Source organism: Silurus meridionalis, chromosome 6 (assembly GCF_014805685.1).
Source record: "Silurus meridionalis isolate SWU-2019-XX chromosome 6, ASM1480568v1, whole genome shotgun sequence".
NCBI lineage: Eukaryota > Metazoa > Chordata > Actinopteri > Siluriformes > Siluridae > Silurus > Silurus meridionalis.
Window position 1 is genome coordinate 23,367,815 of NC_060889.1, and position 21,536 is coordinate 23,389,350.

The following is a 21,536-nucleotide window of genomic DNA, read 5'->3' on the forward strand; positions in this document are numbered from 1 at the left end:
AGAGTCATGTTTACCACTGTGTATCATCATGTCTTCTGTCCCTATACATCTGGGAACTAAGGAGAGGAGTTGCTGGAATTTTGAGGCAGGAATGTTGTCCCATTCTTGTCTGATACTGTTTTTAGCTGTTCAACAGTCCTGAGTCTTCTTTGTTGAATTTTTTGTTTTATGATGTGACAAATATTTTCAGCTGGTGAAAGGTCTGGATTGCATGCAGGCCAGTTCAGGACCTGGACTCTACCACTGTGCTATTGTAAAGTCTATGCAGTTTAACATTGACTTTCTAAAAAATGTAAGGCCCACAAAAAGACATCGTCAGTACAGAAGCATATGTTGTTCTGAAACCTGTATATACCTTTTAGTGATGATGGCACCCTTTCCAAATGTGGAAGCTGGCCATTCCACAGGCACTAATGCACTCATTTACAATCAGACTTTTGTACTGAGCACTGATAACAAGCCAGATAATCCCACTCCTCTTTAGTCTGGAGGACTAGGCGTCCATGTTTCACAAAGAGAATTTAAAATTTTGATTCATCTGTCCATAGAACAGTTTAATTTCCACCTCAGTACATTTTAAATAAGCTTTGGCCCACAGAAGAACGAAGCTTGGTTTCTAGATCATGTTTACATATGACTACTTTGTATAATAGAATTTTATCCTGCATTTGTGGATGGCATGATGAAAATGTGTTCACAGACAATGACTTCTGGAGGTACTAATGAGCCCATGCAGTGATTTTCATTACAGAATCATTTCTGTATTGAATGCAGTGCCACTTGAATGCCTAACATCTTGCCCTAGTGTAGACAGATTCTTCGCAGATTGATGAACCCTTGTCCATTTTTACTTTCATTTATACTCAATCATCTTACTGACCTGTTTCTAAATAACATATATAATTGGAAAATGTTCCTCCAGCTGTTTCTTTTTATTAAGATTTACCTTTCCTGCCTTTTATTCCGCCTTTTCCCAAATTATTTGTGTTTTGTCCATCAAATTCAATATTACCTTATTTTCCCCTGGTATATAAATAGTACATTTCCTCAGTTTAAACATTTGATATCTTTTTCTATTGCAAATAAAATTGCGTTGATTTCCATGGTTTCCGTAGCTACCTGCATGACAAGGAAGCGTGTGATGCGTTCAGGAAGTCGCCCGTTCTCGTTGGACAAAATCATTTCCAGCATGTCGCTATGGAGCTTCTCCATGACAACGAAAGTGCGCTCGGGTGTCTCGTACATGCCTTCAAGTACAATGACTCCTGGATGGGATAGTCTCTGGACACACACACACACACACACACATGAAATATATCAACCATTTTGTCAAACCAATTTCACTAAAAACAACACATTTATTCAACAAACCTGCAGGATGGCCACCTCGTTTTTGCTCTGTCTCTCCTGCTTGGCCGGGAAGCGTGTTTTATCAATGACCTTAATGGCCACCGGTCGACCTGTCTCTCTGTGAGTACCTGCACACAAACAACACTGTCTATAATCAAATCCTAATGGACTAACCATATAAACGATATGGACAAAAGTATTAAGACACCTGATTTTTTTAGATATATGTGGTTCTTCCCCAATGTTGGAGGTACAAAATTGTATATGATGTTACATATAATGCTATACAAGGAGATACATGCTTTATATGGGTTGGTGTGGAAGATCTGCTATAGAGCTCTAAACCCTATTGAACAGCTTTGGGATGAAAGTGAATGCTGACTGCATTCAGGTCTCCTCACCTCACCTACAGTACCTGACTTTACTAAATCTAGTGGAACATCTTCCAGAAGAGTGAAGGTTATTCCAACAGCAAAATATAGACTAAATGTGCATTTATATGTTCAAAAGCACAAATCAATCTTTTGCTCAGGTGTCCACAAACTTTTATCCATATAATATAGCTTATTTAAAATTTGCACTCTGAACGAACCCCTTACCTCCGAACACCACTCCAAACTGTCCTGATCCCAACACCTCATCAGAGAAAATCTGATACAGCAAACTAATATCCTGAGAAACACACACACACACGACACAGTGTTGGCACACGCAGTGTTAGCACAGGGTATTCCTGCAATATCTACACAAGAGTGAATACTCACCTGGATTTCTTGACTGACGGATTGATCATCTAGATAAATAAAGCAAAACGTTATTCTGTTTCTGTTCTTTCTCATAAATCCTTACATTTTAGCAATTAAAAAAATAAATAAAACATTTTCACATTTTGGGCTTAAAGTAGAACTTTACGATCATTTATCATCAATTGTTCTCAGTATGGACTTTTGATATGATGAAATACATGTAATGATTGTTAATATTTCATACTGTAACATAAATAATGAGTGAAACACATCAAGGCTATAATCAATGTCAGGATAGTGTTATACAGTGGTGTAAAGTATTTGAGTAAATGGACTTGCTACTTGAGTATAAAAGAAATAAGCAACTTTTTCTCTCTATTCAACTACATTTCTGATTCAATATATGTACTTTTTACTTTGACAATGAGCATTATTTCATTTACAATTACAATTTGCACCTCTGTTGAAGATGCCATTAAGGTTCAACACCCTCCTGCCTGCATCTGCTGCCTGCGAGGGACTTTTTAGCAACTCAGCCTTATTTTCAGTCAAAAAAGAGCTCAAATCAATTCCAAAAGCTTTAAGAACCAGTTGTTGTTGAAGTTAAAACAAAATATTGCCCCTTGTCCGAGAGGTGCATTGACCCACACTCAGCTCTGAATATTTGTTTTTCTAAAATAATTTACTTTTAATTTATTTGTCTATCGAATACTCATGTTTCTTCTATTTGTTAACTGAAGATCCCTTTTTTGAAAGGTTGCTCTACTACTGTGTCTTTTTTTTTATGTTTATGGGTAATGCAGTGTTGAGATTGTCACTATGATTGTGTTTTAGGAAATAAAACCTAAAATAAAACATCTGTCTCAGTGTAGAGGACTTGTGCATCTTTCAGCCTTCAACATGAGACAAATACTTAAGTACTGTTCAAAATCAGATACTTTAAAACCTTTAATTAAGTCATATTGAAATTGGTGACTTTGAACTGGTAATGAAGAATGTTTTGCTGTAAGGTATTTATAGTTTAAGTAAAGTATAATATTTAGGTACTTTTTTAAACCTCTGGTGTTACTGTATGTGACCCTGAATGGATAATACTATTAAGTAGAATTTTCCTCACCACAAACATTTCTCAACAATTATATTTTGCAATGATAAAGAATGTGACATGTTTCTCTATTTCTGTCTCAAGTGAGTTACTTCCTGTAATATTATACTTGGTAGAACTTTTGCTGACCATTGCCACTGACATGAACCCTGACTCTAATAGAAAATTGCACAATGTTTAAAAATAAGCCAAAACTATTTTTTTGTGGTAAACAACAACGTTTTGGTTCACGTCAAAAAAGTTACTACTACAGAAACAACAGATTAACAGAACGAGTGTATTCCTATACAGCTTTGATATGAATTCTGGATAGAGCTACTGGCACAGCTGCATATATAAATATATTTATTTATTTATGAGTTTTCTTGTTTGCTATATTAGAAGAAAGTTTGTCTCAGCAGCTTAAAATTAAAAGATGTGTATGTTGCTTTTTGTTCAAAATTCAATTAGAGCATAATAACACAACTGGATATACAAACATCTGGATTAAAAGTCGAATAATTGAATTGACATGAATGATCTGTGTGTGTGTGTGTGTGTGAAAGATAGAAACCTGGAGGTCTGGATGTGTCGATGCAGACGCTCTGTAAAGGCATGAGCGCAAGTCTGATGGCCGACTCCCAGGCGGCTCCTTCTGTGTTCGCAAACACGCAGTAGACCACAGAACTGGTCAGGAGCTCAAACGAGTGCCCAGTGTCATCCGGCTGCACAGGAACGCTTAGCTGAGAGGAGCCTTGAACATTCAGCACTTCGGACAGAGGCAGCTCCTGTATGGCAAACAGGAGGGACAAAAGGGTTAAACATATTACACAGCAAACATATTCTTATAAACGTAGAGGTAAACGATATGCACAAACGTTTGTGGACACCTAACCATGGTATTTGTGTCATTTTTTTTTTTTATCATCCCATCACATCCCATGTAGGTGATGTGAGGAGGCCTGAATGCAGTCAGTGTTCACATTCATCCCAAAGGATTTTTATAGGGTTTAGAGCCCTATAGCAGGAGATCATCCACTCCAAAGCATATCTTCAGATGCTGACTTTGTGCACAAGGGTACTGTCATGCTGGAACATGTTTGGGTCTCTTTGGGTGAAGGTAAATTTAACACGATCACATCCAAAGTTTAATTACTTTAATTTAATTACTATGCAATGACAAAGTTCTTTCTTTCATTCATTCATTCATTCATTCATTCATTCATTCATTCATTCTGTCTGTCTGTCTGTCTGTCTGTCTGTCTGTCTGTCTGTCTGTCTGTCTGCCTGCCTGTCATTGCATTGAGACAATGTCCATTATTAAATGCGCTATACAAATAGAACTGAATCGAATTGACATGACTATGCAACATGTTTGGCTAAACATTATTCAACATTCAATTTTTTTTTGTTTATGAAACTGTTACACTTCCAATCGAGTGCTTTAAAAACAAAGTCACCATTCGGTAAAATCGCTTTCTTGCTTTGAGCAATATTGCTGTATTATGAAAAGAAAAGTCCTCACCACCTATTGACCAATCAGATTTGAGAATTAAATAACCCACTAGTATACGCTATAATACTGATCTGTAAGGTTGTGTGTTGTACAGGGGGAATATGGAGCACCTTGTAGAACTTGCTGCTGTTCTCGTTCTGGTAGAGCGTGATGCTTTTCCCATCCAGAACCCAGTAGTGCCTTTTTCTCTGCAGAACACAAACAAATTGCTGTGCATTATCTAACATTTACAACACGATTTTACCCAGAGTTTGCTTCTTGCTTGTGTGTGTAGATGTGCGTCCACTCACCAGAGAATCTAAATTGGTATGGTGTAGCAACCAGCCTTTCTTCAGTATCCCACTGGATCTCCTCTTACTCTGCCTAACTGACTGCACCACTCTCATCAAGGGGATATTACTGCTGAAACACGGGCTGAAAGACACACCGAGATGGACGGAGAGAATGATGAAAAGATAATGTATTGCTGCTACAGAAGAGATGATATACTGTATAAACTCTAAATGTCATAATTGTATTATAGAGTGTATGATGTGTGCTGGTACCCGACTGACGGGAGCTCTGCAGGCTCCTCCTCCACAGGAGGGCGTGCTTTAAAGGGAAACTCTTCGTATATAGCGTTGACTGTTACCACAGCCATGTTCTCTTCAGAATCAGGCCCTGGGGTGGAGTTGCTCTCTGCGTTCGAGATGGTGGAGGAACAGAGTGTGTGAGGTCTGTCTGCTCAGCAAAAATAATTGACTACAACCATGCATAGCTACACTAATATACTCTGGATACATTATTATCCAGACCAGGATTTGCAACATCCAGATTTCTTATTATATTTCCTATTTCAGAGAAAGGGTTTTAACTGAATTGTTTTACAATGCAAAATTGTGATAATGTGCATCATGAAAATGTGTATTATCATCATCTAATAATTCTACATTTAATGCAAATGCACTGCTTGGATCTGCACATCCCATAAAGTTTCAATATACATAGAGAACATGATGGTCACATGATCACTTTCTTTCATAGATAGGAATCCTCTACACAATAATGTTATAATGTTTTTTTTTTCTTTTCAACAGCTTAAGTGCCTTTCTAAAAACACAATCTCCTTGCTTTTGTGCTCTACAGTTCCAGAAATACAGACTGCAGAAATCCGGCATTTTAGCCATTTTGGACCTCTATTGCTTCTTCTGAGCTCATTCGGTATAGAGTGATCACTTTCATGGGGCAGAGACTTTGCTTATTCAATCGATATTTTTTTCAGAGAGAATCTATACATTTATTATTATTATTATTATTATTATTATTATTAAGATAAGTACACGTAGTAGATGTCTTTTCTTTTCAATATTAAACATGTTTGCAGAGTCTGTTCAGTCACACGATTTCTTGTATTCAGATGCATTAAATCAAATCATTAACCCAGTGTATTGAATCAGATCATGACCAGAGTGTATCGTTACACCCCTGTTTTATCTGTGTGCGTGTGTGTGTGTGTATGAGTTTTTGAGTAATTTGAGTAATTTGTCAAACCTTCTCCATTAGTTCGCTCCACTCTACAGTCTGGTGGAACCTGCGACTCACATCTGCGATGACAGTTAAACTTGCAGTCTACAAAAAAAAGGACAAGGCAATTCAGTAAAGTACAAACAGCCCTCTATAGAGACTAGAGTCACACTGCATCAAATAAATCCTTCACTACTTTCTTCCATTAGCTCACTTCATTACTGTAGTGTTTAGTTTGTTACTTATTAAAGTTTCACTGATCGAAGAACAGATGCTGAACTCTAAATACAGGCAAGATATTTTTGATGATTTGGTGTAATATATTCTCAAAAATACAGTGTTGTGCAGGGAAAGGGGAAATTTTGGAACTAGCAGTTGGCGACTCTGAGGTGTCTGTAATGGTTTAGATCCAGAGCGAACTCATTTAGAACTCCTTGCTATGAGTTATAATAGAGACGTAGAGTGACGCACATTGAGTATAACCTTTCATAAGAATGGTGTCTGTGTGAGTTGGAATTTCGTCGTCATTACGTCATGACGGTGTCTCATCTGCTCATGGTTGTATAATTTCGAAGAAACAGCTCAACACAGCGATGCTGCAATATTCTCTGGTGTGAGGTCGTTAAACACCATCTGGGCACCTGGTAATTTCCTTTGCACAGCAATCACACTATCTTATAAAAGGTTATACAGCGAAAGTTGAGCGCCACTTCACTGCTCTATTAGCACTAATGGCAAAGGGTACTAAACGAGGTCGCACTGGTTCCACGCCCTAGGGTCACCAAGACCTAGTTCCAAAATTTGCCGTTTCTCTGTGCCACATTGTATTTGCAAATTAAGCTTTATATTCAGAGTGCAGAAGATACACCAGACTGTGTTTAACCTGGACATCAGACCTAGAGATGTTTGCAGGACTCACCGGAGCACTGCAGGCCTTGCCGGATCAGACCCTTGAGCAGCCGGTGGCAGTGCTGACACACTGTGGGTTTGGTGTATGTGTGGATGTGGAAGGTGTGTGGCACCATGGGTCTGCCTCCATCACACACTCCCAACCACACGGGCCTGTCTACCCACGACGGAGGCCGAGAGCGTGACGGCTTGGAAAGACTGATCTGGAAAAGAAAGAAAACACAAACACGAGTGTGAGTAAAGGAAAACGTTGTTACCTATAGAATTACCAGGTGGTTTATAGCATTCCTGAGTTAAATGTCAAAAGAGGGCAACATTGCTTCATTGGACAGGATGTGGTACCTCCTCTAGACTTCCTCCAGAGTGATTGCTGAGGGAAGTGGAACGGGACGTGAGGGAGGGAAGAGTGACAGACTGGGGCCACATGGCCGGTACACACGTGAGCAGTCATTAGACAACATCGCTGCACAGCGTTTGTGGAAATCTAAACCACAACCTAGAGAGATAGAGAGACAGAGACAGAGAGAGAGAGAGAGAGAGAGAGAGAGAGAGTGTGTGCAAATAAACATATTGACAGCACATTTGTCAATGCACTAGAATAGTAGACTATCTCACCCAAACTATAAAGATTAATGATGTAATGTTACAGCGCTACAGTCAGCAGACTTAATGGTTTATTTTTATAAATTGGAAAAACAGAAAGTAAATGAAGCGAAGAGAAATTCAAGTCAAACAAATGTTCGTTGTGACCACGCTTTGCCTGCAAAACTGCTGCTTTATTTTTTATAGGTACACTTTGACACAGTTTTTAAAGAAACTGAGCAGGTTGTTTGTTCCAAACCTCTTAGAAAACTAACCACAGATCTTCTCTAGGCTGCCTCAAATCCTTCTGTCTTTTCATGTTACCTTAGACAAACTCAATGATGTTGAGACAGGGTTTTTCTGGGGTTAAAACTATTACTTCCAGGACTCCTTGTTCTTCTCTACATTGAAGATAGTTCTTAATGACATTGGCTGCATGTTTGGGATTGTTTTCCTGTTGCGGATAAAATTGGGGCCAATCAGATGCCTCCCTGATGGTACTGCATGATGGAGAAGTATCTACCTGCATTTCTCAGTATTGTGGACACCATTAATCTTGACGAACTTTCACTTGAGTGCAAGTTTCACTTGCAGGAAACCTCCACCATGCTTCACTGTTGCTTATAAATAACTTGCCTCATGCTACAGCCAAATATTTCACATTTTGACTCATCACTCCAGACCACCTGATGCCATTTTCTGCACCCCAGTTTCTATGTTTCTGTGCATAGTTGAGTAACTTAGCCTTATTTCTATGTCGGAGGTATGACTTTTTGCCTGCAATTCTTCCTTTAATACCACTTCTGCCAGTTCTTTGCTGATGGTACTGCTGAATATCTTTCAATGTTAAAGAGAAGTAAGCATGATGTGTCTGTCATCTTACCATGGTGTATGACCTGTGACAGGAAACTTACTTCCACAACCTTACTTTTGTTTGAAGTTTGGCTTTTCCTTTCCCAGATCTAAGCCTCCTACACAGCTGTTTCTGTTTCACTTAATGACATATGAAACTGATAACCATTAGCACCTGCTTGTTATAATTGGTTAAACATACACCTGACTCTGATCCTACAAAATTCCTGACTTTTCTGCAAGTGTACAAAGTGTAAGAACTGATGCTGGTTAGAAGACAGAGGGTGGCACTTCAAATATTGATTTGATTTGGATTTTTCTTCTGTTTGCTCACTTTGCCCTTTTGTAAATTGCTAAAAATAAACTACTTAAATATATATTCTTAAAAGCATTCTCACTTTACACCATCTGTCCACACCTTCCAAAAAACTTTGCACAGTTCTCTTTGAATACGATCTCACCACAACAACAAAAATATCATGTTGCACGGGAAGCCAGTTTAACACGGTGGCAAAAAAGTAGCCAGTCTGTCTGAGCATGTCTGAAAACTTGCTAACTACGTGTTAATTGTTCATGCAGCATATATCACACTTGTGCAATAGCAAAACACATAGATCAGATACCAGTTGTTAAAAAGTACATACTTTTATAATAACTAGGCTCATCTAGGATGGCTTTTTACTCGATTTTGGTTGGGATAACTTTGGAAATCATTCAGCTATATGAGGATTAGTAAGGTTGGGTGAGAAGGTCTAGAGTGGTGTTCTAATTCTTCCCAAAGGTGTTCAGTAGGGTTGAGGTCAAGGTTTATTGCAGGACACATTATGCACAGGAATATTGTTGTGCTAGAACAGGTTCAGGGCCTCTTAGTTCAAGGGAGGGGAAGTTGAAATGCTACAGCATACAAAGACACTCTTACAACATTGTGCCCTTTAACTTAGTAGCAACAGTTTAGTTGGGAACCACATATAGGTGTGGTGGTCAGGTGTTCACAGACTTTTTGATTGAACTTCAATTCAGCAAAGTTACCACCAGTACAGTAGAAAATATCAGAATTTCTGCATTTTTTACTAGACACTAAATGTAAATCAAATGATTTCAAACAGAGAATGCAAATAATATAACTTTCATTAAAATATATCTTTTTCCAGGTATTTGGGGATGATAATAAGTGTCAGTGGTTTCTTGAGATAATTTCTAAAAGTTCTGTTAATGGATAAACTACACATCGTGAGATTTTTGCCACAGAAAAATGTGTGCCAGTAGGTTACCTTCACATTTCAAGCCCTGCCTGATGATCCCCCAAAGCATCTCGCCGCAGTGGTTACAAAATGTAGGAGTGCGATAAGACTGGACCACCAACGAATGTGGGCGGAACTTCACCTCAGTCAGTGATGCTGAAGCTGAAAAGGTCAAAATAGAGGGAGAGCTTAAGATCTAATAGAAGACTCCAATATAAGCAGTGTGAGATCAAGGTGCAAGTCTGTATGTGGGCATATGCATAAGGTATTTGTGTGTGAATGTATGTGCGTGGGCGCTAACCAGCAAGTACCACCTCCACCAGGTCTCCGTTTTGCAGGTAGTGTTGCTCTGAGAGTCTGTGGAGGAGGTGCTCGGATGTGGCATCGTGTCGAAAAAGCAGCAGCTTCTCACCGATACCTATTACACTCCAGTCAGGGGCCTTTACAACCAGGGAGAAAAGAAGGGTTAGATTTAAATTTTCATAAATTAATGCACCTTCTGGCCAATATATAATAGGAAATTGTATTATTATTAGGTGTGAATAATAATGGTTATGATTATTTCTCTGACTTTAGAACATGCTCTGATGTCGAATACACAGAAAAATTAAGGACGGATCAAAAGTAAACAATGATTGTTACTGTATAATCAAGATCACAAAAACATTAAGTCGACATGTAAAATGTAAATCCCGCCTGCAATGTGGCCTTTCTGCACTTATTTATTGTTATTTTGTAGGATTATTGATTTAAACTGTTTTTTTCTCTTTGTGTGATGTCCTGTACATAGTGGCTTTAAAATATTATGAGGAATGTTTATCCACATTCTCAGTCACATCTATCACTTGACAGGGAGTTTTGGTTGGTTACAAAGTTGTTTTTGTGTGCTGTGTGTGAAAAATTATAAAGTTGTCCTAACCACTTGCTGACTACTTGGTGTTCTTAACCCAACCACACACACACACACGAGGCAAGACTTGACGATTCTTATTCGACTATCCTTAGTCAGGGACACCCCGAATATATATATATAAAAGAGACAATGGGATTGAACACACTACTTTATGTACAAAAATAAATACACTTTATTCTGTACCACTGCTACATTAGTTAGATAACAAAATTAGAATTTTTTTATATTAATATGACGTGAGGTCCAGTTACCAGTGTGACACTAAAACAGGTGGTAGTAATGGCTCCTTTTTCCTTAAGTACATGTCAGAGCCCAAACTTCTTTACTTTAACTTGAGTTAAAAAACGTAGTCAGTACTTCAGCTTTTACCAGACTATTTTAAAACATATCTGTACTTCTATGTAAGTGAAGGATGTGTGTACTTTTGCCACCTCTGGTAGATTCTGCAATGTTCTATAAGGACATGTTTCTTTCACATATATGTAAAGAGCATCAAGTGTCCCCACTTTATCACAGTTAAAAGTAGTTTTCTCCCATTGTAGAGTCACTTCAAGTGAAAGAGAGGCTTTTGATGGAGTAACTGTTTGTAGTTAATATTAAAGAAGCGATCACAGGAAGTAACACAGTGCAAAAGGAACTAAAAACGGATAATAGCGCACTTGTTCTGTCTAATTTTTTTCTCTCCTGTCACCTCTACTCTCCTTCTTTCTCTCGAGTTAAACATGGTGTTCTCTTCAACTGTAGACCACGTTGTGGAGCAGATAATGGTTCCACCACAACAGCCTAAAGCGCTATGAAGTTCCTGAACAACACAAGAACTTTGAGGATGGATTTAGATTCCAACGAATATCAACAGCCTGCAACAAAGGTTTAGGATCACAGCTTGCATAAACAGTTCAGCATTTAAGCACCTAACACTCACTGCACACCTGACCAATGATGGAAATGAAATGAATGGAGATTTTGTGTTGAGGACGGGTTCCTTTTAAGTCTGGTTCCTCTTACGGTTTCTTCCTAATGCCATCTCAGGGAGCTTGCCACACTCGCTACTGGCTCGCTCATTAGGGATAAACTGACAAGTATAAGGAACAAACTTATAGGCTGTAAATATAAGCATTTTTTAAAACAGCTTTATAACCACTTTATAGCTGCTTAAAGCTGCTTTGGGACAATGACCATTGCTAAAAACGTTCTACAAATAAAATGGAATTAAAAATGACATCATGAGTGACATCATGGTGGTAAAAAGGAAAAAAAGACTACATGACATGCTTTTAGAAAAAAACAACTTCATGGTAAGTCATTACACCATCCCAATGTATTGTTGATCCTCCCAGCATGCCTCATTGCTTTTTTCTCCCACAGGTCAGGGTTCTTTTTGTCGTTTGCACCTGCTTGTTCTAGTAACAGGTTGATAAAGAAGCAGAAATCGAACGCTTGACTTTGAATGCGCAAAATGGAGCTCGAGTAAAAATTGATTGATTCTGTAGATAACATGAATCTACAGTATGTTTGTCATAGTTTTGCAAATGTCTTCATGACCACAAAGGTCAAGTAAAAGAAAATGAAGGGGGCCACAGTGTTTACTCAGTGCTCTTGATCAGAAGCATTAAAAAAAAAAAAAAAACAAGCAACAAAGCTGCTGTGGAGGAAGATGGTGATAAATATCCTGCTGCTTAGTGAGATCAGAGCGACACAAGTGATATTAAACAGATGCATCGATCTGTGCACGCTTACCTGTGGTTTCTTATACCTGAGATGCTTTTTTCACATGAAGAGAGTCCCGTATCAGATCTCAGATTTCGGTGTAAATAAGATAAGCCGACAACACAGACTTGCAGTCAGAGAATTGAAATCAGATGCATACAAGAATTGGCACACTCCAGGCTTTGCCACAATAAGTAGGCTTATGTAAAAGCAGGTCAGATGCTGCGTGTACTAGCTGAAGGTGGAGATCACACAGAAAAAGCAACAGAACTTTAAATGCCATGGGCTTCTTCAACGATTTCAATGAGGAAATGAGTCAAAATGTGAAAGACAACAAGTGTGAGAAAAGGTAACAAATGAGTTAGAAGCAATTGGATTGTGGAGGAGGGTCAACTGCCTACGCTCGCACGAGTCTCCTGGAATGAGACAAAAACATGATAAAAATAAATAAAGTGACTAGTTGATGGTGCATTTCATTGAGGTCAAAAGAAGCCTGAGGGGGTGTTGTGTGATTTTCTTTCATCATATTAACCATTCTGGGTGGGAAATGACTGTGACTACCTTCTGGGAAAGTGAATGTTAAATATATTATTGGTTATTTCTGGTCATTGATATTTAGCGGAGTTCAAATATATCATATCTGCTTCAAAAAGAAACTCTGTAGCGGTACAAGGCGAATGAGGCAATGAGTATGCGACCAATCAGGATTAGAAGGCACCTGATTCATGCTCATGCAGTCAATTCAGAAAACTCTACCTACTCTTCTAGACTTGGCATGTGATTTGGGGGTGTGGCTTTGGAGGAAACGATGAAGGAAGTGGCTGTATTTGAAGTCTGATTTCAAAGCAAAACAAAAGAAATCTGCATCAAAAACAAGGTGTTCGAGATGAAAAACATGGTATAGAAAGAGCAGAAGAAATAGAAGAACGTTCACTTATGAACAATGTAATAATTACTTTTGAAGTTGGAAACTCCAGTTTCTGGAAATGTAATTAATATTTGAATTATTGATCTTTAATTATCTTCACACTGATATTTATGAAGAATAAACATTCAGGAACTTCAGAGATCCTCCAAGACACAAACAAATTAGATTAAACTCAACTTTATTAATATTATTATTTTATTATTAATTAATTAATACAAATAAAACAAATAATAATGATAATAAAGGTATCATTAAATTATATTCAGGAAAGAAGATCTACATGCTAGACCTGTATGAAAAATCTAACTAATGTGTGTCTGATTACAACTAATTACTTAATGCATTAATTATGATTAGAAATATTACAATACATTTTGTTTGAAATCTATAATAAAAATCTATAAAAATATGAGAATGACTAGTAGTCTTTCAAGCAAGACATTTAACATTAAGAATAGTTCATGTTTTACTTTTTTTTTAGTAAATGTGGCAAAGAACCTCCCTACTTTAACACAAAGGGGTCATTTCACTGGTATGGCAACCAACCAACCACAAAAGCTTCCCACTAGCAAACATAACACATCATCTAGCTTATGTAACACTTGATGTATCACAAGAAACTGTTGAAAAAAGTTGTGTTTTTGCTGCAGGGTTAAAAAGTTTGTAAGGTGCATCACTAGAATGCAAAAAATCTCTCAGCATCCTGAAGCCTGTGACCAGAAAAGTGTACACAAGATATAAAACATTTTTATGTGAAGTTGTGTAACTCCAAACAAGTGTTGTGTGTTAAAATACAGCTCCTCAAAATGTAACCAAAGAGTGATAAATTCCTTTAAATCACAAAATCCACTTAATCCAATTTTTTTTTAATTATGGGGGAGAAAAATGACAAGTATATTCTCCTTCAATTTCTATAAGCAAACAAACAAATACTGCTCAGCAAACTGCTCATCTGTCTAGAGTTATAAGGCCATCTCCACAACACTCTACCGTGAGAAGAGAGTGAGGAATGAGCATTCTAACAATTCAGTTCAGGGTCAGACAGTATAATGTAAGTACACTGTGCATGTTCATGACCGAACAGTCAGAAAAAAACCTGAACATGAATGGCTTTCATGGATGGGTGGTTAGGCCTTGCTCTTCAAAAATGAAATTAGAGCAAAATTTAGGCCTATAAAATTGCATTTAATCAATGGATGCATTGGACCGTGCATTGAAAGGTCAAAGTTCAAATCCCAGCACTACCAAGCTGCCACTGATGGGCCCTTGAGCAAGACCCTCGACCTTCAACTTCTCAGATGTATTTGTATCTAGATAAGGGCATCTGCCAAATGTTATAAATGTAAATGGGACAATATCCTTTGGACTGATGAGACCATGATGATGAAAAAAAGAGAAAAGAAAAATTGCAACATATCACCACAAACCATACCACATATCACAGACTAACTGTGAAGCATGGTGGTGGCGGGGCTGATTGGTTTTAGAGCATGATTTAAACTCGTTTTGCAGTCACATGAAAACAGCAATGAACTTGAATGGAATGAATAAAATTGGTCACATAACAAGACAATGATTCCAAGCACACAAGCAAATTGGCATCTAAAAGTTCAAGAAAGCTAACAAATAAACAAAATAAACATATGCTCTAAAACATCAGTGAACTAAATCATAGCTGTAAAGAAGAGTTTATATATGATATTTATCCCATGATGATGTAAGAAACCGACAGCCTCCTATAAAGCTTCTAGTTACTTTTGATTAATGTGCTTCTTCATGTTACTGGATTAAAGGGTGTACTTAATTTTTCCCCACCAGCTTTTTGTATAAGTTTTACTTTTTTAGAAAACAAGACTATCACTATTTTCTCTCATTTTTTGTTTATATATAAAGGTCAAAGAAAACCTAATTTTGGCTTTACTGGGCAGTACAGTGGTTAAGAGGTTGGACTGTGGATTGAAAGGTCTTGACTAACAAACTGTCACTGCTGGGCCCTTGAACAAGGCCCTTAATCATCAACTGCTCAAGCGTAGAAATAAGATAATTGTAAATTGTCAGGATAAGGGTGCATATTCTACAATCCCTATTCCAAAAAAGTTGGGACGCTGTTTAAAAAAAAAAAGGAAATAAAAACAGAATGCAATGATTTGCAAATCTCATACATCCACATTGTATTAACAAGAGAACACAGAAAACATAAAATAATTAAACTGGGAAAATGGACCATTTTAAGAAAAATAATTGAAAAGGTATTTTTTTATTTGGCCTAAACACGTCTCAAAAAAGTTGGTACAAGGCCATGTTTACCTCTGTTCAGCTTCACGTCTGTACTGCAAAGACTACGTTTCAAGAATGTTGTCCAATTTGTATCTGATACAGACTTCTTGTTGCTCAACAGTCCTGGATCTTCTTTGTTGTATTTTTTATTTATCCAAAGGTTTTCAATTGGTAAAGGTCTGTACTGTAAGCAGGCCTGTTCAGCATCCAGACTCTTCTACTATGAAGCCGTACTGTTGTAATAGATGCAGTACATGCTTTAGCATTGTTTTGCTGAAAATTTCACAGAGTGATTTCTGGAGATGTTTTGAGCCCATGCAGTGACCATACACAATCATGTCGGTTTCTAATGCAATGCTACCAGAAGGCCTGAAGATTGCAGGCATCCAATCTATTTATGACATTATGTACTGTAGATAATGAGATGTGCAAAGTCTTGATGATGAACATTATTTTGAAATTGTTGCACAATTTGCAGATGGAGATTTTTGTACAGATTGATGAATCTCTGTTCATCTTTATCTCTGAGAGACTCTGCCTATCTAGGATACTGCAGGACAAAATACTTTCTGGGATAAAATTGTTCCTCCAGCTTTTTCTTACTTTTCCAGCCTTTTGTTTTAAAACAAGTTGCAGCCACCAAATTCAAAATCCCCTAAAATGGTACATTCTCTCAGTTTATACATTGGAAACATTTTTTTAAGTTCTTTTATGAATAAAATATAAGTTTATGCAATTTTCATATAAATTTTTTATATACATTTTACCCAGCGGCATGACTTTTTGGGACTTGTGGTTGTATGTTTAATTTATAAGCACGAATACATATTTGATTTAAGATTTTAAGAGTTTAACTGGTTTAACAACAACAAAAAAAGGTTTAATCAGACGCCTAATCCGAGACTTGTGTAAACAAACCAACGAAACAGTAAATGAAGGCACAAAGGAAACAGTTATCTTAGGAAGCTCTGGCTGCTTTTTTTCTTGCCCTCACAGTAATGCCAAGGTGGTCAGTTTGTCGATGAGGTCATTGATGGTGTAGACCATGAGCTTGATGTCATCCTTGTCGGCTGGGTTGTGTAGCTTCCACTAACTGTTGTTTGCACATGTGCAGTTTGTTAAGTGCCCCAGTTAGTTTTGTATTATTTTGTGTTACGTTGTTTCATGTAGCACACAGGTTCTGGGGGAACTTTCTGTTGTTTTACTGTGTATTGTATTGTACATGGCTGAAATTGCTATAAAGCCACTTGACTTGATATTCGGCTTAGATTTATCATATAGCTTGCTAGATTAGATTAGATTATAATTACTACCCCTGTGCATTTTGTGCATTTTTTAGCACCTCACAAAGGTGCTTATCTCAGAACTTTGCACCAAAGAGCGACAAGAAAAAAACATTAGAAATGCTTTTCATCTCACTCTATGGGTAACAACGCCCCTCACACAGATCATTACACTTTCAGAAGGACTTCATTACTGTGTGGACTAATGAGACACATGAATCAAGGAAACCAGAGAATCTATTTGTGTGTGGTTGTGAGTGAGCAAGCTGAAAATCAAAGCTTATAATGTTTGTATATGTACATTTACATGTACATTAATGAGCGACCTAAATACCAGTGTGCAATGAGTTTCATATACACATCTACCCGGCAAAAAGGAGATCGAGAGGATATGCGGAGTGCATGTTGGTGTGTGTGTGTGTGTGTGTGTGTGTGTGTGAGAGAGTGAGAATGAGAGAGATGTGAAGATGTGTCCGTGGTTGGAAAGTAAACCATACAAGCACTAAACCACAAAGCTGTCACATGCTGAGAGCAGCAGGCACACAGGTCAGGGTGTGTGTGTGTGTGAGAGAGAGCGCATGTATGTGTAGTAACACCCTGCAGGCCATCCAGTGACAACTGTATGAATACACACACACACGCACACGCACACAGAGCCTTACAGTGGGAATAGGATCTGTTCCCTCTCCAGAGTGTCTAACAAAACACTTCAGTAATGAAATTAAGTCAGCTGTTCATGGTGTTACACAGTATGTTCAGTCATAACACAGGCATCTCGCAGGAAATAGCCTCAGAGTTATAGTGTTCCAACACAGCGCTATTATTGGCCAAAAATAGCTGCTGTTATAAATATATATACACAGCAGGGTAAAATAAGTATTGAACACGTCACCATTTTTCTCTGTAAAAATATTTCTTAAGGTGCTACTGAAATAAATTCTTTACCAGACGTTGGTGAAAACCCATGCAATCGTGAAAGGCAGAGAAATTAACCCATGGATGTCCAGAAATTAAGTTATGTTATAATGTGAAATGACACAGGGGAATAGTATTAAACACTCTTACTGAAATGTATTTAATACTTCCTACAAAAGCCTTTGTAAGTAATGACGGCTTTAAGATCCTCCTGTATGGAGAAACGAGTTGCACGCAGTACTCGGGCCCATTCTTCTATTCAAACATTCTTCAAATCTTGGTGGTCTTTAGTTCTTTCCATAGATTTGTAATGGGCTCCAAGTCAGGAGATTGAACCATTCTAGCAGCTTTATTTTCTTTCTTGAAACCAACTGAGTTTCCTTGGCTGTGTGTTTGGGATAATTGTCTTGCTAAAATGTCCACCCTTGTTTTTTCCATTCATCCTTCCTTTAATTATATGAGGTTTGCCAGTACCATATGCTGAAAAACAGCCCCACACCATGATGTTCCCACCTCCAAACTTCACTGTTGGTGTGATGTGCAGTGCCATTTGTCCTCCAATGTTGGTCTCATCTGACCAGACTACAATCTCCCAGCATTTTACAGGCTTGTCCAAATGTTGCGTAGCGGACTTTAAACATGTTTCAACATCCTTTTTCTTCAGAAACGGAGTCTTGTGTGGTGAGCTTGCACACAGGACATGGCGGTTCAGTGCATTGCTTATTGTTTTCTTTTAAATATTTGTACCTGCTAATTCCAGGTCTTTCTGATGCTCTCCACAAGTGGCCGTGGGCTCTTGGACAAATCTTCTGATATTCTTTTTCTTTTCATGGCCGGTTTATAGTGAAAGGATGTTCTTTCCACTTCCGGATTATGGCCCCAACACTGCTCACTGGAACAATCAGAAGTTTTGAAATCCTTCTGTAACCAATCCCATCAGTATGTTTTGCAACAATAAGGTTGTGAAGGTCTTGAGAGATCTTTTCTCACCTCCTTTTTTTCATGTGTTCAATACTTTTCCTGTGTCATTTCACATTATTACACATAACTTCATTTATCAACATCTATGGTTTGATTTCTTTGTATGTGTGGATTGCATGGGTTGTTACCAACATCTGGTCAATTCAAGGTTAGTAGCACTTTAAGAAATATATTTACTGAGAAAAATGGTGATGTGTTCAATACTTATTTTACCTGCTGTATATCTATCTATCTATCTATCTATCTGTCTGTCTGTCTGTCTGTCTGTCTGTCTGTCTGTCTGTCTGTCTATAGGCTGTTTCCATATGACAATATATTCTTGAATATAATATAATAATATAATATAATCTTGAATATTCATACATGTAATAAAAATAACAAATCTGGTATTTATACAAGCAGGACTGTAGGACTTCTCTCAAACTGCACTTTTTTGCAAACCTGACATCGTTTTATTTCTAGCTCACAATTAGACTCTGGGAATGTCCTGCTCAACCATTTGGAAAATGTTGAAGGTGTATCTAAAGGGGCCAGGTTAGCTTGTATTATGCAATGTGAAAGTAGGCCAATACTAAACGCCATAGGCAACTGACAAATAACATTTCGATCCACAGCCCTGTTGATGACGCACACAAACAGTGCAAAGTAATGGAGAGTGTGTTAGAGTAGTGAAGAAAAGAGTGCAGGCAGGGTGGAGTGGGTGGAGAAGAGTGATAGCAGGAGTGATTTGTGATAGAAGAGTATCTGCAAGAGTGAAAGGGAAAGTTTAGAGGACTGTGGTGAGACCTGCAATGTTGTATGGATTAGAGACAGTGGCATTGAGTAAAAGACAGGAGGTGGAGCTGGAGGTAGCAGAGCTGAAGATGTTAAGGTTTTCGTTGGGAGTAACGACGATGAACAGGATTAGAAATGAGTTTATTAGAGGGAGAGCGCATGTAGGATGTTTTGGAGACAAGGAGAAGGAGGGGCGATTGAGATGGTTTGGACGTGTGCAGAGGAGGGACATGGAGTATATCGGTAGGACAATGCTGAGGATGGAGCCACCAGGAAGTAGGAAAAGAGGAAGGCCAAGAAGGAGGTTTATGGCTGTGGTGAGGAAGGATCATGCAGGCAGATGGGTTGAAAGAGGTAGATGTAGAGGACAGGGGGTACATGTAAATTGTTCGGTACAGTGCTTACAGTTTGGTACACGTGTCCTTTTTACTTCCGGAACATAGTTCAAATCTGAGTTTCCTCAGGAACGTATAAAGTGGTGGACTGTGAGTTTGTTTACACTCCACCTCGTACATTGAGAGCATTTTTTTAAAGTAATTATTCTTTTTAAACTTGAAAACATACAACAATGGCAGGGGGTATAAAAAGAAACTAGAGTTTCTAGAGCGCAGTGACACTGATGCTACTCACTTCGTACCGGAAATAAAATTTGTTTTGAAACGTTAAAGAATCAATAAGCGCTAACGACAGTGTCTAATCAGGAAGTGGTTAAAAGGAGAAAATCCTGACAATTCCACATATCGAGGGAGTGAATGAATGAAGTATGGAAGGAATGAAAACATTTGTTAAAGTCTGCTGAAATAAGTAGAACAGTTCAGTAGATCATATCTTTAGAAAATGTATTATTAAATATTATTAAACACACATATCTGTATTACCCAAATGCGGTCTAACAAATGAAACTATTTAATTAAATGTTTTCTTTTTATTTAATCAATTTTATTTGTGCCAATTTAATTGTTTAATTTAATACTCACAGAATTATATATTACTTAACCAGACATTTTATTTTTATTTACTATTCAAATGTTGATGATCACAAATGTTAATAAAAATAAAACGTGTTAATAAAAAATGACAAGTTTTTATGTTTTTTATTTCTTCCCCCTGACCGTACCGAAATTGAACTGAACTGTGATTAAAAACCGAGGTACTGAAATGTGAATTTTGTGTCCCGGTACACCTCTAATAAATAATTATATATACAGATCATTCAGAACTTTATGGCCACTGAACAGGCATAACATTATGACCACCTACCTAATATTGTGTCCCCTTTTACTGCCAAACAGTTCTGACCCATTAAGCATTAATTTCTTCAGTAATTTGAGCTACAGGAGCTCGTCTGTGGGATCGGACCACTCGGATCAGCCTTCGTTCCATACGACAATCAATGAGCCTCGGCCACCCATAACCCTGTCACCCATTCACCACTTGTTCCTTTCTTTGGAACACTTTTAATAGATACTGACCACTGCAGACTGGAAACAGCCCACAAGAGCTGCAGTTTTGGAGATGATCAGACCCAGTCGTCTAGACATCACAGTTTGTCCTTTGTTAAACTCGCTCAAATCCTTACGCTCGCTCATTTTTCCTGCTTCTAAAAACTTTGAGAAATGTTTACTTTCTGCCTATTATATCCCACCCACTAACAGTTGCAATGGTGAAGAGATAACAACATTATTGTCAAAAAAAACATGCCAAAAAAAGTGAGTAGACACTAAGTGATAACAGCTGTGTGTCATGTAACGATGCAAAGCCACGTCTTATTCATCACGTTCATGATTTTGTCTGCTTGACAGAACCATACAAATGTGTGTATCTTGTATTCAAACATTTAAAATTTGGTTCTTCGAGTACAATTCTCTCATACTGACCACTAGATGTTCAACAACCTTATGGCAAAGACTCTCTGAGGATTTGAGAATTAGAACTGTTGCTCTCCACAAAGATGGCCTGAACTATGAGAAGATCG

At 37.8% G+C, this 21,536-nt stretch overlaps 1 protein-coding gene across 1 annotated transcript in view; it reads right to left on the reverse strand.

The window, feature by feature from the left end:
* LOC124387135 (serine/threonine-protein kinase D3-like) overlaps window positions 1-21,536 on the reverse strand; it is a 29,122-nt gene that overhangs the window by 4,474 nt on the left and 3,112 nt on the right. The window contains 14 exon segments of the mRNA XM_046851276.1: window positions 1,120-1,281; window positions 1,372-1,478; window positions 1,950-2,022; window positions 2,115-2,143; window positions 3,755-3,968; window positions 4,807-4,884; window positions 4,987-5,110; window positions 5,242-5,374; window positions 6,227-6,304; window positions 7,119-7,311; window positions 7,451-7,494; window positions 7,497-7,604; window positions 9,814-9,945; window positions 10,085-10,223. Of these exon segments, the coding sequence (XP_046707232.1) occupies window positions 1,120-1,281; window positions 1,372-1,478; window positions 1,950-2,022; window positions 2,115-2,143; window positions 3,755-3,968; window positions 4,807-4,884; window positions 4,987-5,110; window positions 5,242-5,374; window positions 6,227-6,304; window positions 7,119-7,311; window positions 7,451-7,494; window positions 7,497-7,604; window positions 9,814-9,945; window positions 10,085-10,223 (1,614 nt within the window).